Source organism: Emydura macquarii, unplaced genomic scaffold, assembly GCF_026122565.2.
Source record: "Emydura macquarii macquarii isolate MOO-44397 ecotype Brisbane River unplaced genomic scaffold, CSIRO-AGI_Emac_v2 contig_1119, whole genome shotgun sequence".
Classification (NCBI taxonomy): domain Eukaryota; kingdom Metazoa; phylum Chordata; order Testudines; family Chelidae; genus Emydura; species Emydura macquarii.
The window spans coordinates 16,945,063-16,961,657 of NW_027131256.1; the positions used below are offsets into that span (position 1 = coordinate 16,945,063).

A 16,595-nucleotide genomic window follows, 5' to 3' on the forward strand; every position below is an offset into this window, starting at 1 on the left:
GAAGACTGTGCACGTGGAATCAACATGAACAACACATCTCGAAAAACAACAGGTACCAAAGGTAGGTAACCATTTTTTACCAGTGCTGTATTTGTCTTAAAAGCCTTTCATTCTTAACTTTTCTTTTTCTTTTCTTTTTTAAATAATCATTAGTATTTAGTGGAAGGGACATTTGGAAGCAAATTTCTTAAATATATATAAATCATTTTTCATTTATTGTGAATTTTGTATTTCTTTTTAAACGCTTACTTGGTGTTGTTAATGTATTTTCAGGTAAACCAGTTATGATTGTTACTGAGTATATGGAGAATGGGTCTTTGGACAGCTTCCTTCGAGTAAGTACAAGGTTGATGGCATGTTTCCGATCCTGTCTTGTCATCAATTTGTCTTTGCTTTTGTGTTATTCTTAGTCACCATGAACTCTTGTCCCTTGTTGTATTTTTCATAGTTTCTTTTATTTTTGGGTGTGTTGTTATATGCTCACAAAGGCATATAGAAATCTGGAATTCTGTTTTGACCCTTTACAGTCAGATTTGTTCGGGGATTAATTGAAGAACGCAGAAGTGTTATTTAGTACATTCCATTTGTGGGGAAAAAATGTTTCACTAGCAATTGCAATTGTAAATTGTTTTTATGAGGGCTAAATTAATAGCTTAATGTACTGATTCTTGCTGATTTTGGTAAGTAGCCTATACATCATACCAAGCACTATCCAAATAATGGTAAACAAGAGTTTAAATATGCGATAGTTAAAGAATAACCCCTCACCATGAGGTGTAGAAATTTTGTGTTGCCAAACTTTATTAGAACATCATCTTTTCCCACTCCTGAAATGTTTTGCTTATTTTATTGTCCTTTCCCTTTGAAAGCTGGTAATGGGCCTAACAAAACCTGAATCTTCCCTGTGTTACCGAGATTTACATGAGGCAAAACAACTAATGTGCCAGAAGTAAACTCCCTCCTGGGGAGTAGCACGAGTTTTATTTTCATTTGTTAGGGTGACCTCAACTCTGGCTACAGAGCTTGCCTTGGTTCCGTCATGGTTGAATGACACTATCCCTCAAATTCATAACACTGAAAGACATTAAACCCCAAAGGGGGACATATTATCTGCGCTAGTTTCTGTATATACTATGTAAATTATGGTGTCTGCTGAACCATATGAAATACATAGAAATATTGTGTTAACAATTTATCTCACATGATAAATCTATATTGAATTATATTCCTTAAATAAGGATTCTTGAAAAAAACTTAGATCAAAGGAGTATAATCTCTGATTCAGTCATTTGAGGCTACAAGAGTAATGCTTACTTTTACATTTACACGCATTCTGGTTCAAATATTTGTTACATAAAATACAGTGATTTTAGTTTGGTGTTTTGTAATATATTTATCCTTGAACAGATCACTTCTTTTATTTAATGTGTTCCGAGTTCCACACTGTTCCCTGAAAACATGATCCAAAGCCCATTGAGGTCAATGGCAGGACTCCCATTCAACTTCAGTGGGCTTTAGACCATGCCCTGAATGAGAGGCAAAGTTCTTTCAGAAATAATAATACACACTCACGTGATTAAAGACTGTGTAACAATGCATATTCATAGGTTGGCAAAATTAAGGTTGCAAAGGAAAGGGGATGGTTGTGCTGCGACTATGTACACAGCTAAATTAATTGTGTGCTCAACTCCTAATCTCTTGCATCACTCTGAACTGGACCAGATCGGTTTTAAAATATATGAGGAAAACACAGAGATCTTCCTGTACCCCATTAGCCTAGTAGTTGCATAAAAAAATGATATTATCCAACCAGTTCTAGTGCTATACATTATTAGCCATTATCTCCCTTTTTTCAAATGCGGACTTTGTAATGGTGACCACTGCATGAACTTTATAACATCATACCTCTTCCCTGATGTCCCTTTGCACTACACATCAAATTTAAACTTCTCATCTTTGCTTTCAGGGCCGTGCATCACACAGTCCCAGATACATTTTCAGTCTGGTCTCTCCTTGCATTCTTATCCATGCTATCTGCTCCACCAGCAGTGCCTCCCTTGTTAACTTACATGTCTCTCTTTCTCTCAGACACCTGTGTCTTCCTCCATGCTGCCCTGTATGCCAAACACAGTGAAGCAAGACCACCCTCATTTCATTACAATCTGTTCTAAAAACGCCTTCCCTTCAAAAAAAAGCCTTGCTTGCAAAATTTAAATTAAACCAAAACCTTGAATCACTAATATAAATTCCTGCCTAAACAAAGTATCTGTACAATCTTATTCTTAATAATACTTGTCCTTGTTCCCATTCCAGGGTTATGTTATGTGCTCATTTGCCTGAGGGGTCCGTGATTGATAATGTGTACTTTTCAGAACAGAGACCTGTCTTTGTGTTCCCTGTACAGTGGCTAGCCTGCTATAGGGGACTCTAAAATAATAAATAATATAGACTGCCTACTGTTCAAGCTCCAATCTGGCCAATTACATCATGTTCTACCTTATTTTAACGTATTTATATAAAGCAATTTAACTGGTTTACTAGTGCACTATATTTCAGATATAGCTTATTGATTTATATTTGCTAATCAATTCACTGAAATTTGTATTTTTAATTTATCAATTCAAAGTTATGGCAAGTTTCATAATTTGCAAAATATGCAAATGCATCCTTTCTAACAATGAGAAAGTGAATACCAAAGGGCTTTTTAAACACTTGAGTGCCAGCTGTATCATATGTTCAGCAAATGTTTAGTTGGCTGATATTGTCCCTTGAGAACAATGGTCAAAACTAAAACTTGCAATCAGATTCATGTGGCCTTGCCCATGTGCGAGTGAAGAGTCCCATTTATTTAGTAAGCCTCCCCATGGGGCAAAAGGGCCTCCCACACTGATCTGACTGCAGGAGTGGAGGTTTAAAGTGTTTGAAAGCTGATCACTGAGTACGTTATTTTGATCATATATAGATTCACATATCAAGATAGAAGTAACATTTTAATAGGCAAAACACATTAGCAAGAGCTTGGAGGCCAAAAACCTTTACCTGTTGGTAGACAAATTATGAATGCATGCATATATTGGTTTTCAGTCTAAGAACAGTGACTTCAAAAGATTTTGATTCTGAAGCTGAGGAAGCTTTTGGAGATCAAATTTAAATTTGGATGGTATTTAGCAATTTCTGATTCAGATAAACGTTTGCAATTTTTAAATTGCTTCTCTATCCATACAACTTAAATCATTGTGTCGACTAAGGCAGGGATTTTCAAAGACACCTGATGGATGAATCAGTGGGGGTTATATGTTTAATTTACATAGGCCCCCTTGAAAATCTCAGCCTCCTTGGACACATACAATTGAAATTCAGGTGGGAGTAAAACAGGCACAGCTAAATTTTATCTGTCCCTTGTTTGCCTTCAGTTGATTCAAAGATTGCTCTCCTTTAGTCACAGCATTTTCATGGATGGTTTTTATCTTGGGTCTCTATCCTGCAAGACCTCCATATGCAGAACTCCCAGTGACCTCAATCAAAAATCTGTGCATGGTGAATTTGTGCAATCGGTCTTTTAATCATGCATTCCATATGTTTTGCAGAAACATGATGCTCAGTTCACAGTCATCCAGCTAGTGGGCATGCTTCGAGGCATAGCATCTGGCATGAAGTACTTGTCAGATATGGGTTATGTCCATCGTGACCTAGCCGCACGTAACATCCTCATCAATAGTAATCTGGTGTGCAAAGTCTCGGATTTTGGCCTCTCTCGTGTATTGGAGGATGACCCAGAAGCTGCTTACACAACTAGAGTGAGTTCATATGATTGTTTATGCATACTTCCTTAATTATAGCTATAAAACTGGGGTGCTGAAAGTGCAGCCTGAGACCAAATGTGACCTCAAGATAGCCAAACTGGGGCACATGAACCATCCCGTTCTGTAGGGCCCGGGAAAACCTGATCAATAGCTTGTTAAACTTGCTGGTGAGCTCAGTGCAGCCAATTCTCACACACTTATCAAGGAAGAGGCAAACATAAAATTATAGCTCTGCATTTATAGTTGGTGGAAAGTCTTTCTGTGGGTATGTCTATATTGCATGCTCAAAAAGGGTGGCATATAGAGTACATACATTGCATGCCTCCTTAGCATGGGTATAAATAGCAGTGTAAACAGGAAGACACTGCTTTGGTGAATAGAGTAAAGAGAGGCCAGAATCTTAGAGTTCATACCTTATATGGCTCTCTACCCACCCCAGCAGTGGGTGACTCTGCTCCACTGCTGGAGCCTTTCCCCACCACAGTGTTGAAAGGCTCTGGCAGAGGGGAGGCAGCTGGGAATGGTACAGCAGTGGGAAGCTGCCAGAGCTTTTCCCCGTGCCTCCCCCTTGTCAGAGCATTTCAGTGCTGCACGTAGCTACACACGGCAGTGCAGAAGCAGCCTGCTCTCCACAGCAGCATGTAGGTACATGTACCCTACATGCTGCCACCAGTGTAAACAAGGTCTAAATTTGCAGATTAGATTCAGCTCAATCACTTCCTGGCAAGTATAGAGAGGATGAAATAGTTTTGTGGTTAAGGGAGTGGACTGGCTTTCAGGATAGCTGGGTTCCATTCCCAGCTCTGCAGACTTCCTGTGTGGCTTTGGGCAAGTTACTTCTCGGTCAGTGCCTCAGCTCCCAAACTGTATAAAGGGGAGAATATGATTTCCTATCACCTACCCTTTGTCTTGTCTATTTGTACTATGAGCTCTTCAGTAAATCTGGGCAAAAATTTTCAGGCAAATGGTTTATTCACCAAAAATTGCAGTTCTGGATTGACCAAAACTATTTGCAAATTTAGATTGATTTTGCTGAATAATTTTGCATCTGCCCCTCCCCACCCCCAACACAAAAAAAGCTGAAACTTTTATTTCTGAAAATGTCAAAATGAAATGTTTCAACTTCTCATTTTGAAACAACTTGTGATTTAAAAATATATTTACAGCAAAAATAAAGAGCACACCACAACCAGAAATGAAACAAAAGAGAAAACAATTATTTTGGGTTGAATGAAAGGTTTTGTCCAACCGGAAATTACATTTTAGTATGTTTGTTTTTCATTTTGGTGAGAAAAACAAACAAACAAAAAATTTCTGTTTCAGATCAACCTGAAATTTTTTTAAAAATTGTTTTTATTTCATTTCAGCCAGCAAACCAAAAAAATCAATTATTTGCTCAGCTCTACTCTTCAGGTTGTGGACTACATATTACTATCTGTTTTTACACAATAAAATTTGAACACAAATTGCTTTACAAATTTTAACCAGAGATGTTGCACGTTTTGACGCTTAAAACTTATAAGTGCATAGTGAAAAGTAACTTATAAGTGCATAGTGAAAAGACGACAGTTAACAGAACATATGCTACAAATATTGTCTTTCTCTCATTTTGAATTTAAATTGCTCTTTAATGAGGATGATTTTATATCAACCATAAATGTTATTTTTAACTTAACAGAGTTAGGTCATCGGAGAAACAATACATATTTATTAAGTGTTGGTGCATGAGGTTCTGTGGCCTGAGTTGTACAGGAGGTCAGACTAGATGATCATAATGGTCCTTTCTGACCTTAAAGTCTATGACTCTAAGTTCTAGAAAATGAGACTTCAGCTGATCATCTTAGAAAACATGAATGGCTTTATTCTGTTCACACTTATAGGCTGGGGAGGGAAGAGTGTGACCAAAAAGGAATGCAAAGAAGAAACAAGAAAAGAAAGAACAATTAAAACATTAAAAATGACAAACAAAAAAATTTCTGTGCAAATGTTTTCCAAAATTTTCAAAAACTAAGTTTTTTGACCAAAATAAAACCTTTTTGTTAAAGAAATTTCAGCCAGCTCTATTCATGACTATCTGATGGTCCTGGGGATAGGACAGGCTTATGTGAAATTAATCACATTTAGCCACTGAGTTGGGATTTATGTGAACCAAGTCCCTCAGTGATGACTATTCTAGGTGATCACTTCAGAGTACGGTTGCTGCATTGCAGGATTCCTCTCCCTCGCCTCCCCCACCTGCACAATTTGTATTACCTGCCAGCTGGGGTGAGAGAACCTTGTTGGTCTCAGCAAGGTGGGTGAAAAAGAAGAAGAAGGGCAATGGGATTCTCTCAAGAGCAAGAGAAGGGCACTTTTTTTCACCTCCTACTCCCAGCCTGGGGAGGTACAGATATGGGAGGCTGTCAGAGCCAGGAGAACCCACAGAGAGAAGTGCTTCTTGTCTTCCTTCTTGATTGCACTCTGCCTGAAGAGGGTCAGAGGTGAGACTCCCTGCTATTCCTTGTTTTGTTTGTGGTAAAGATGGCATGGAGCATGCCAAGGTACTCATGGCACAGACCCAGAGCTGAGGAAAGTCTGGGCCTTTTCCATTAGAAATATGCTAAAGCCTTATAGGGCACGGCAATAATTTTCCTTTGGACATTTTTTCATTATTTTGGAACCTGCTGCTACTGTCTGAGGCAAGCCACATTATGGTCGCATTAAGACCTTAGAAACCTGTGAATCCCCGGTATGTTGGAACAAAAATGTACCTGGGTAGACATAGCTGTACATCAGACAATGTAGCAAAGAGCTTTACGAGGTGGAGTTTATTGAATATGAAGTGTAGGTGTTGAAGTATGTGAGTTTCAGGTTCCCTGGGTGGGAAATACAGAGAAGAGATTTACATGATGCCAGAATTTCTGGCCAATGAAGAAATGTGATGTTCCAATGGCAATGCCCAAGTCTTCTTTTGCACCCATCATCCGGCTCCTTTCTATGTCTACCTGCTTATTTACGTTAAAGATAAAGAAATCAGATGTGAAGAAACCATTTTGCAAAGTGTACACAGGTGCATTCAATACACCCCATCTGCCATTTATGGCACATACACAAACTACAGGAGGAAGTTGCCAAGATAATTAGAATCTCCTAATGCAAGTCTAGGCCACATCTAATTTCATTCAAAGAATAAATGGGAGACATCCTTAAAAATGGTATCAGAAAGTCTGCTCCAGAGGTAGGGAAGTCACTTTAGCTCACAGTTTAGCTCTGAAGTTTAGCTCTGAAATTGTTTAGACCCTCGTTTGATTTTCCTGCTGCTATAATCCAAGGTGCCTTCACTATCTCTTTAAATTCACATGAATCTGGTTGAAAAGGGGGCAGTTGGATTGGTGGTTGTCACAGAAGGTTGGTGATAAGATAAAGGAATTTCAAACCTCTCTGCTGCCAGTACCAATCCAGTCCAGGTCAGTAAGGGGCACAAGTTACCACTGTGTGTGTGATGGCCGTTCTCGGAGAAATGAATTGGTGGTTGCCCACTGGAAGTTGCATATGGGTGTCATTTGTTAAAAAGGCATTGTTTACTTTTGTCCATAGCTGGCATTCTTGCTGGCTGTCTCAGCAGAGAGGGCAGTGATTGAACAGGCACTTGCATAAGAACTATCATCACATATCTAGAAGGTGTGGGTAACACTTTCAAAAGTGTCTGGATTCTATTTCAAAAAGGGATATAGGGCCTTAAGTCTCATTGAAAATCAAGTCACCTGGTTGTTTTTGAAATGTTTACCCCCAAGTCCTTCTCAATTCTGTTTCAGGCTCATTGGCAAAGAGAAGGGAAGTTTGCGCTGCTGCCGCCTTGTTATTTAGCTAAATAGAAAACTTTCCTAGGCTGTCAATCCCAGGACATTTCACAGGCCCTAAATTCATATCAAGGAACAGAAAAGGGACCAAGTTTTAAAAGATTGGCATGGTAACATATAGTATAATGCATTTACCAGAAAAAGGGAGGGGTAGCCATTTCTCAGAAGCTTCCTGAAATTGACTAAAGAAATCAAAGCTTTAACCATGTTTCCAAACGTTCACTTTCAGACAGTGAAATAAGATATAAGTGGCTTTTTTGTCTGGAAATCCAGACCCCAGTCCTACAAAGAACTCACGCAGGTAGAGCTCCTGTGCCTGGACAGAGCCCCTGTACAGAGCCCCAGTGACTTTGCGTGCACTTGTGCCATTCTCTGCTCAGGAGCAGGGCCTCGGTATCTCCATTTCCACTAGGAATATTATTGTACAATCTTTATAAATGAGTAAACTCAAGCTGTTCGCCACGTCCTCTGACACCCAATGTAAAGATCATTGTTATGTGAAATACAGGAAACCAGGAAATGAAAGAAGCCTCATTGCTACCTGGCTGGGGTCATCTGGACATTCTTTAATCCCTACGTGGGCTCATATATTCTAGCAACAGAAGCCCCCGGCCTGGGTTCTGCGAGATTCCACCAGTGGAACCCAGCAAGAGAATAAATCCCATTGTATATTTTTATTGAGCTACTGTATTGCAGTGTATGTATTGTAATCATTAAATTCAGTGGTTTTCAACCTGTGGTCCACGGACTCCTGGGGGTCCACAGACTATGCCAAAGATTTCCAAAGGGGTCCGCCCCTCCATTTGAAATTTAAGGGTTCACAAATGAAAAAGGTTGAAAACCAATGATCAGTTATATTCCCGGAGTTCAGATCTAATTGATGCGCTAAGAGTTTGCTAAAATTGTTCTTTGGCATATGGAATTTTTTCACGTAATTTTCTAATGATTGAGATGTGTGCGTGCCTACAGTAAAGGAAGTACATTTAAGCCATCACACTTGTATAAAGGTCGTAGTCATGCTTCTCAAAGGCATAATATTTATGTACTATAGACTAGTGATTATCTTAGACCATTATTTAAATCCACATTTAGGCACATCACTAATGTGCATGACATTTAGTTGAAGATCACAATATAATTAACTGTTAGTTTTTCTCTCTCTCTGTGTCTCTCTTGTCATAGTTCTAAATCCTCCCTTGTGTTGTGTGGGTGCCTTGGATGGTGGGGCCATAGGTAGTTTCTCTTCCTCTTCCCCCCTTCCCCAGCATTTACAGAGCAACAGAGTTTGATTGTCATCTACCTCTCAGGAGGACCCTAACTCATGCATTTGGTTATCATGTCCATTAATGCACAAGGGGAATTACATTTGCCCAGTTAAGGGAATTGATCAGGCCCCCAGCAGCCACCTTGAGCTATCCTATCCTGTACCAGCTAGATGGATTTTGGACTGACCTCATGCCCAATACAACACTGATTCTCCTGTAAGATGACCCCATAGAGCAGTGTTTCCCAACTGGTTTGTCACAGGACATTGACGTGCCATCAGGCCCAAACAGGAGTACTGCGGAATTTTTTGAAAAGGTACGTGTGAGAACAAGGGGGGGAGCCGCCTTCTGATTTGCCATCTGCTTCACTGCCCCACCTTCTCCAGGGGTGGAGCAACCAATCAGAGTTCAATCTCCCTCTCTTCCCTCCTCCCCTCCTATGTGAACAATGGGTTGGCTCCTCTGCCACTCCGCTCCCCTCCTGCAGCTGCCGGCTGCGGATGGGGAAAAGAGTTCCTGGAGCTCAAGGTGTGCCGCAGCAGAGAAAAGGTTGGGAACCACTGCCATAGCGTATGGGTCGGGATTTTGCCCTCTCATTTTTGGCTGCTGGATTCTTCTAACCCCTTTGTTAAAATCCATTTCTCTTGATTCCCTTCTTCCCAGGCACTTGGTCAAGCGTCCGTGGCTATTTGTTTGTAATGCAGTATGAATCAAAATACTAGATTGGAATATCTAGGCCTGGAAGCAGCTGCTGTGTGTTGGAGTAGCAGACTCACTCAAAATAAATTGAAGGCTTTGTTTGGTTTCAGCAGATTTATGCTTAACAGTTCTGATACAATAAGAATCACAACTCTGTTGACAGCAAACGAAATCTTCAGTTACTGACTCAACAGCAACACAACAGCAGATCTCAGACCTAGATAGCCTAGGCTGCTGATTTACCACAACAATGGTTGGTAGCTGCTATATCTGCAACTATCACCTGCTCCCTCCTTTGCGTTCAGGTGGAAATTTTCTTTTCCCTTTGTTTGAAAGTGTACAACATTTTAATCTTTTTGTGATGTCCTTAGACTGGCGAATGGGAGGTGACTGACATTGCTTTATTTATATCTACCTTACTTAGCAAGGACCTTTCCAGATTTTTTCTGGGGAAATGGTCCAAGAGGGTTATATTAGATTGTGGGAGAGTCATCATTTGGGACACATTCTTGAGGGTTTTATATTTTGGACATTGGTCTTAATTTGTATGTCTTTTTAACCGAGGAATGTTTGCACAGGCTCCCTGAACTTCAAGTGGGGTTATTTAAAAAAAAAAAAAATCTAAGAAATAAACTTAAAGAAATGTAGCAGTTGAAAGTCACTATAGTGGGCTAAGCAGAGAGGAAAAATAGAGAGAATAAATAGCATCAAGTACTATACATTTTTAGGTAATCAGATCCAAGGGAGTTACAAAGATATTTTCTTATAGGATGAAGTGTGCCATAGTGCTGTAACATTATATATTCAATTCACTATCTATAGCAGCACTCAGCCATTTGAATTAGCTGAGCTAGTGCTTTTAGCTTTTTCTTCGTATGATCATACAGAGCGTATTAATAAGCCTGTGGCTTTGTTTGTGACTAGGGCCATGATTAGGAACGGGTGCAGAGCTTCTGCATTATGTTACAACTAAGGGATCCGGTGGGTTACCCTCAGTATTTTTTTTTTTTAATTTCTATCAGTATCATGTCAAACTTACACTGACATAGCAGGAAACTAAGAACCCCTGCTCTTAAAATGTTGCCAGATTCTAAAATAATGACACATTTCCACACACACATAATTGTTCATCTGACTCAGACGCTGTCTGACGTAGCACCATGTTACATGCCTCAACTGCACTTGAGAGGTCCCCACTACAGCCCTTTTTTTTTCCTCTTGGTTACTTTCTTTTATGCAGTGACAGTCAAATCCATGCACTGCTGTCAGTGCTGTAGGTGGGGTGCACCCATTTCACAATGCTTCACATCTTTCTGTCAAAGTTAAAATAAAAGGAGGATGCAGGGGCAGGAAGAGTCTAACTTGTGATTTTTTTCCAGTGACACTTTAAAAGAGACTGTGTTGGAAGTGTACAGTTCTTTGTCTTCAGAAAATAAGTGGAAAAATAGGGCACCAATAGGTAACAGTACGTATGCATGTAGATACTTAGGCACCTGATTACACTTTTTTTTTTTTTTTTTTTTGGCATGCACTGGAGGGTCTCTGTGGGCATGACACTACTATGCACATTTTTGTAGGCATAGTTGTTGTGTCCTCATTTAGAAATTTTAGACCATAATGGCCATACTATGTGAGACCAATTGTCCGGCTAGCCCAGTATCCCGTTGTCTGACAGAGGCCAATGCCATGTGCTTCAGAGGGAATGAACAGAACAGACAACCATTGAGTGATCCATCCCCTCTCATCCACTCCCAGCTTCTGCCAAACAGGGCTAGGGACTGAGAGCACGGTGTTGCATTCCTGCCCATCCTGGGTAATAGTCAGTGATGCACTGATCCTCCAGGAACTCATCTATTTCTTTTATGAACCCTGTTATAGTTTTGGTCCTATGTGTTCCAGGTTGCCCAGTTGCTTTTAGTTTTAAAGAACAACAGCCTGACAATATTAGCCAGGGTTTCGTCTGCGTTGGTGGTATAGTGTAGGTGTGCCATCATTAGCCTGTACAGCTTGCCAGTGCAATACAAGAGTTTGAAGGAACATGAGAGGAGCACAGGAAATCAGGCTATGTCCTTCCTTCCTTCGTCACTTTTGCAATCACAGGAATTGTAATTCTAAAAAATTAGGTGATAATAAAGGCTCTCAGGAGTATTGTGTGTATTGGCAAAAGCCCATTTATATTTCATAGCCTAATAGAAAATGTTTGATTTAGTCTTCTGCGTGGTTAACCATAAGTTATATGACGTCTTTGCTATGGGTAAATCATAATAATTAACGAGACGTTTTCTGTTGGCATGTGTGTCTTCAAATCAGACAAGCATTTCTTCAAGAAAGAGACAGAAGGGGGGGGAGATTCTGCTGCTTGAGCGATCGCTAAGTGTTCTCTCTGAGTTCACAAACTGGCTATTAAAACTAGAGTAACCTGTATAGTTTTTTCAAAAAAATGGATAAACTCAGAAAACCTCAAAGTTCAATTTGCTACAATTAATGGGACCATTTTATTTTTTATTTAAAAGAATTTGGACAACTGCTGGAAATATGTGAATATGTTGCACCAATGTTAAGAAAAGATGCTTAGCTTTTGGTGCTGAAATGTTAATTTGTTTAAAATTTCTTTTTTGTTCATTATTCTTATACATATATTCTTATACATAAATTATTAATAATGAATTGGTTAACTCACTCTCCTTATAATTTCAGAAAGGACAATGTCACTGGATTTTGTATGGCAGGATACGGAGTAGACTGGCAAAATTATAATCCTATAAGCAAGACCCATTCAATGTCAGTTGATTGTTTTAGCTAAAATAGCTAAAACACCTTACTAATAGCTTTGGTTTCCCTCCTGTTTATGAGAACCTCCTTCCTTCTGGCAATAGAAATATTTCCCAGGAGCAATGTTTGTTTTTCGGTCCTCATTGCTTGGATTCTCAAATCTGATCTTCAGAAAATCTAAAGTCGCATATGAGAGATTCTGTTTGACTTAAAAGTATTACTTTTGAAAAAACATTTACATGTTTTCCTTGGAATTTAGATATAAGATGGCTCCGTTTTCTCAAAATGTTGAATTTTAAATGTTTTAAACTAGCTTTCTAATTTTATTTTCAGCTATTTCCCATTTTTAATACATTACATTTTAGACTCTTCCTCTTTCGGATGAATTTGTAATTCTTCAGTAAAAGCTGACAGATGTGATGTTGCTTTTGACTTGAAATTAGTGCCAGAACTTCCTGACGTATACTGTGCTGGCTGAGTAATCGCTTCCATACAGTATGAAGTTGAAATATTCCATTTTGTAGTGTTATGGGTTCTATTCTGACCTGGCTTATCATGACCTTTCATGTTAGCTGGATGAAAAAATGCTGTACTGTATTCCTTGCTTTTAAGTTATGTAGATTTATTATGCTTCTTAGATACTTGTACCTCAATAAAACTTTCAGGTATTGTGATAGGGGAGCAGAGGAGTTGGATGTTTCTCAGAAATAACTCTTCTATCCTAACATCCCAGGGTGAAATCCTGGCATTGACTTCAATGCATAGATGAGCACCTCGGATATGATGTACAGAGGTATGGTTGAGGCTTAGGAGTGAAAAGCTGCTCTTCACTTACAGTGGAATCTAACTTTGCATAGATAGGTGTACGTTCTTCATAAAATAAATGAAAATTGTGGATAAAAAAAGGAACGTTTGATGTTTTATTGAATTTAAAGTCTTTCATATTACAATGCATTAGTTTCTAAAACATTGGACAATAATGTCACTATTTTGTGTTAATTGAATAATTTTTCCCTTTAAGATGATATTAAGTAAGGTCCTTGTTCTAAATTATATATTTCCCTCCACTCCATGAAGTGCTTAGCTTTCAATCACAGACCAATTTTTGGTTTTGCTGCTTGACATCTGGCGACTTCTATAAGACCCAGCCAGAGTAATCTTGGCTTTGGACTTGTACTGAAGGTACTGTAAGTTATCCTTTCCTGTTATTTCCCATGTTCCTGGGCTTCCCTATATTTTATGTACATGTTGACATATACAAATATCTTCCTTTTCTAAACTTTTTCAGAAGCTGAAGCCAGGTGGGGTGGAAAGCATTTAGGTCTGTACAGGATTCAGATCCAAATTTGCATTTATTCCCTTGCATCATGTTGTTAGAAATTGACACACGCACACACTTTCTGTTGGGGAGAATAAAATTGTGTATTGCAACCATTTTAATCTCACTTTGTTCTTGGATTTTATTTCAAGATTGTCCATAGCCAGAAGGTGAGCTTCTAAATCAGGTCCAGGATTTCAGAGTTTTGGTGAGTGAGATCCTGAAGGCTCTCAATTGACATCATCTTAAGAGGAATAAATAGGCCATTACCTGTATCTAAGAAAAATAACATAATTATTATCCCCACATAAACAGAACATTATATTAAATAGCAAGTGTTAAACAGGTGTACTCAGTATCTGAAGGCTGTTGACATTTGAACTGACCTGCCTATTCGTGTTGATGGGCAAAAAGCTGAGATGGCGAGGTTGATTCTGTTGGCTCTGGCAGAAGTGTTTAGAAGCATTGTCCACAAGCTGTTATTTATATACCTGAAAACCTAGTGGTTTAGCTGGAGTCGTGCTTCAGTAGTATAATTATTTTTCCTAGGAGAGAACCCAGAGGCTAGTAGTGGGTGGTTGATAATCTACTCAAGAACTTTGTCATGTAGTGTACAGCAGGTTTATATTCTGTCTTCCCTCTGTTCACTGTGTAGATGAAACCACTAGAGGACAATGTTAGATAATCTGGGTTGCAGTGCTATTAGCATGCTGACGATACTTAGTTCTGTATCTCAATTCCTCCCAAATCACATGGTGCAGTCACTTTGCTTTCCTGGTGATATTGGTGGGTTGGGAAACATCTGGAGGAATCACCAGCAGTGATATCTGAACCCTTGATTTGAGGGAGTTAATCCAGTGTTTTTTTCACAGGCTCACAGTGTTGGATCTGTTGCTCTTTTAGAAAGCAGAATAGTGTTTTCTTTTACATCTTTGCTTGGCTAGGTAGTTGCAAACTTCCCTATCAAATCAAACCTCAACAGTTATCTGTTACGATGTGATTTCCTAACTAGATAACTACAAAATGCCTCAAGGATCTCTCAGAAAATTCAGCTAATACAGAATTCTGCTGCTGACATATTCCTCTGTGTTTCACGCTGGCAGCAAATTACATCTGTGTTCCAGAGACTGTGATGGCTACAGATTCATTTCCAGATGTAGTTCAAGGGTTGGGGTTGATCTATAAAAGTCCTTTGTAATTTAGGTCCCAGGTAACGTAAAGGTAATTGTACCCTCATAGTTGAGATCAGCTGGGACATGTAAGGTGACAGTCTTTAGATTTGTACTTCTGAAGACTGGACAGTCTCAGTGCAAGGCCCTTGCTTCTCAAATTCACTTTCCTCTTGCAGAGCCCTTGTTTATTGATCTGCCAGTCATGTTACAAAGCTTATCGTTCGTTCAGGCTGTTTCTGAGTCGGTGACATGGAAGGGCATATCCAGTCAGTTCCTGCAAGGATCAGGTCTGGGTCTGATTTAGATAATGATAATGATAATGATTTAGATAATGGCATAATGATTTAGATTATGATTTAGATAATGATAATGATTTAGATTTAGATTTAGATAATGATTTAGATAATGGCATAGAGAGAGTACACTTATAAAGTTTGCGAACAATACCAAGGTGGGAGGGGTTGCAAGTGCTTTGGAGGATTGGATTAAAATTCAGAATGATCTGGACAAACTGGAGAAATGGTCTGAAGTAAATAGGATGAAATTCAATAAGGACAAATGCAAAGTTAGGAAGGAACAATCAGTTGCACACATACAAAATGGAAAATGACTGCCTAGGAAGGAGTAGTGCAGAAAGGGATCTGGGGGTCATATTGGATCACAAGCTAAATATGAGTCAAGAGTGTAACACTGTTGCAAAAAAATACGTTCTGGGATGTATTAACAAAAGTGCTGTAAGCAAGACAACGAGGAGTAATTCTTCTGCTCTACTCCACGCTGATTAGACCTCAACTGGAGCATTGTGTCCAGTTCTGGGCACCACATTTTAGGAAAGATGTGGACAAACTGGAGAAAGTCCAGAGAAGAGCAACAAAAATGATTAAAGGTTTAGAAAACATGACCTATGAGGGAAGATTGAAAAAATTGGGTTTGTTTGGTCTGGAGAAGATGAGAGGGGACAAGATAACAGTTTTCAAATACATAAAAGGTTGTTACAATGAGGAGAGAGAAAAATTGTTCTTCTTAACCTCTGAGGATAGGACAAGAAGCAATGGGCTTAAATTGCAGCAAAGGCAGTTTAGGTTGGACATTAGGAAAAACTTCCTAATTATCAGGCAAATTAAGTACTGGAATAAATTGCCTAGGGAGGTTGTGGAATTTCCTTCACTGGAAATTTTTAAGAGAAAGGTAGACAGAAACTTGTCAGGGGTGATCTAGATAATGCTTGGTCCTGCCATAAGTGCAGGTGACTGGACTAGATGACCTCTCGAGGTACCTTCCAGTCCTGCGATTTTATGATGAGCAGGAGGGTTTCAGCTGAGACACTTTTCAGGGTTGGGGTATATATAGGAATATATATTGGGTGTGTGTTTTGTACCTTTAGATTTCAGATCTCCTATTACTATTTACTTTTTTATTATGTGACCCAAGAGAGATTGTGGCAGACAAACTCTACACTTTGAAAAAATAAATACATATAATAGAAATAGGGCTTGAAGTGGTAGTTTTAATGGTTAAGGCACTGGGACTCCGGAGAGCTAGGTTTAATCTTCAGCTCTGCCACAAACTCACTATATGACCTTGGCCATCTGTGAAAAGAGGACAGTATTATTTCTCTTCCTCAGAGAGGTTTTAAAATGATAATTTTATTAACGTTTGTGTGGCTCTCTAATGCAACAGCAATGGGGGCTGTGAAAAAGCCTATAAATACAAATAAGCATTTTACT

General features: G+C 39.1%; 1 protein-coding gene across 7 annotated transcripts in view; it reads left to right on the top strand.

Moving 5' to 3' along the window:
• EPHA3 (EPH receptor A3) overlaps window positions 1–16,595 on the top strand; it is a 550,981-nt gene that overhangs the window by 504,786 nt on the left and 29,600 nt on the right. For 6 of the 7 annotated variants that reach the window (XM_067546251.1, XM_067546250.1, XM_067546247.1 and 3 more), the window contains 2 exons: window positions 274–335; window positions 3,588–3,797. In XM_067546251.1, coding sequence (XP_067402352.1) covers window positions 274–335; window positions 3,588–3,797 — 272 coding nt within the window. Of the gene's footprint in view, window positions 1–273; window positions 336–3,587; window positions 3,798–5,683; window positions 5,783–16,595 lie in introns of those variants that run through there. The other variant, XM_067546253.1, reaches the window with a different exon arrangement.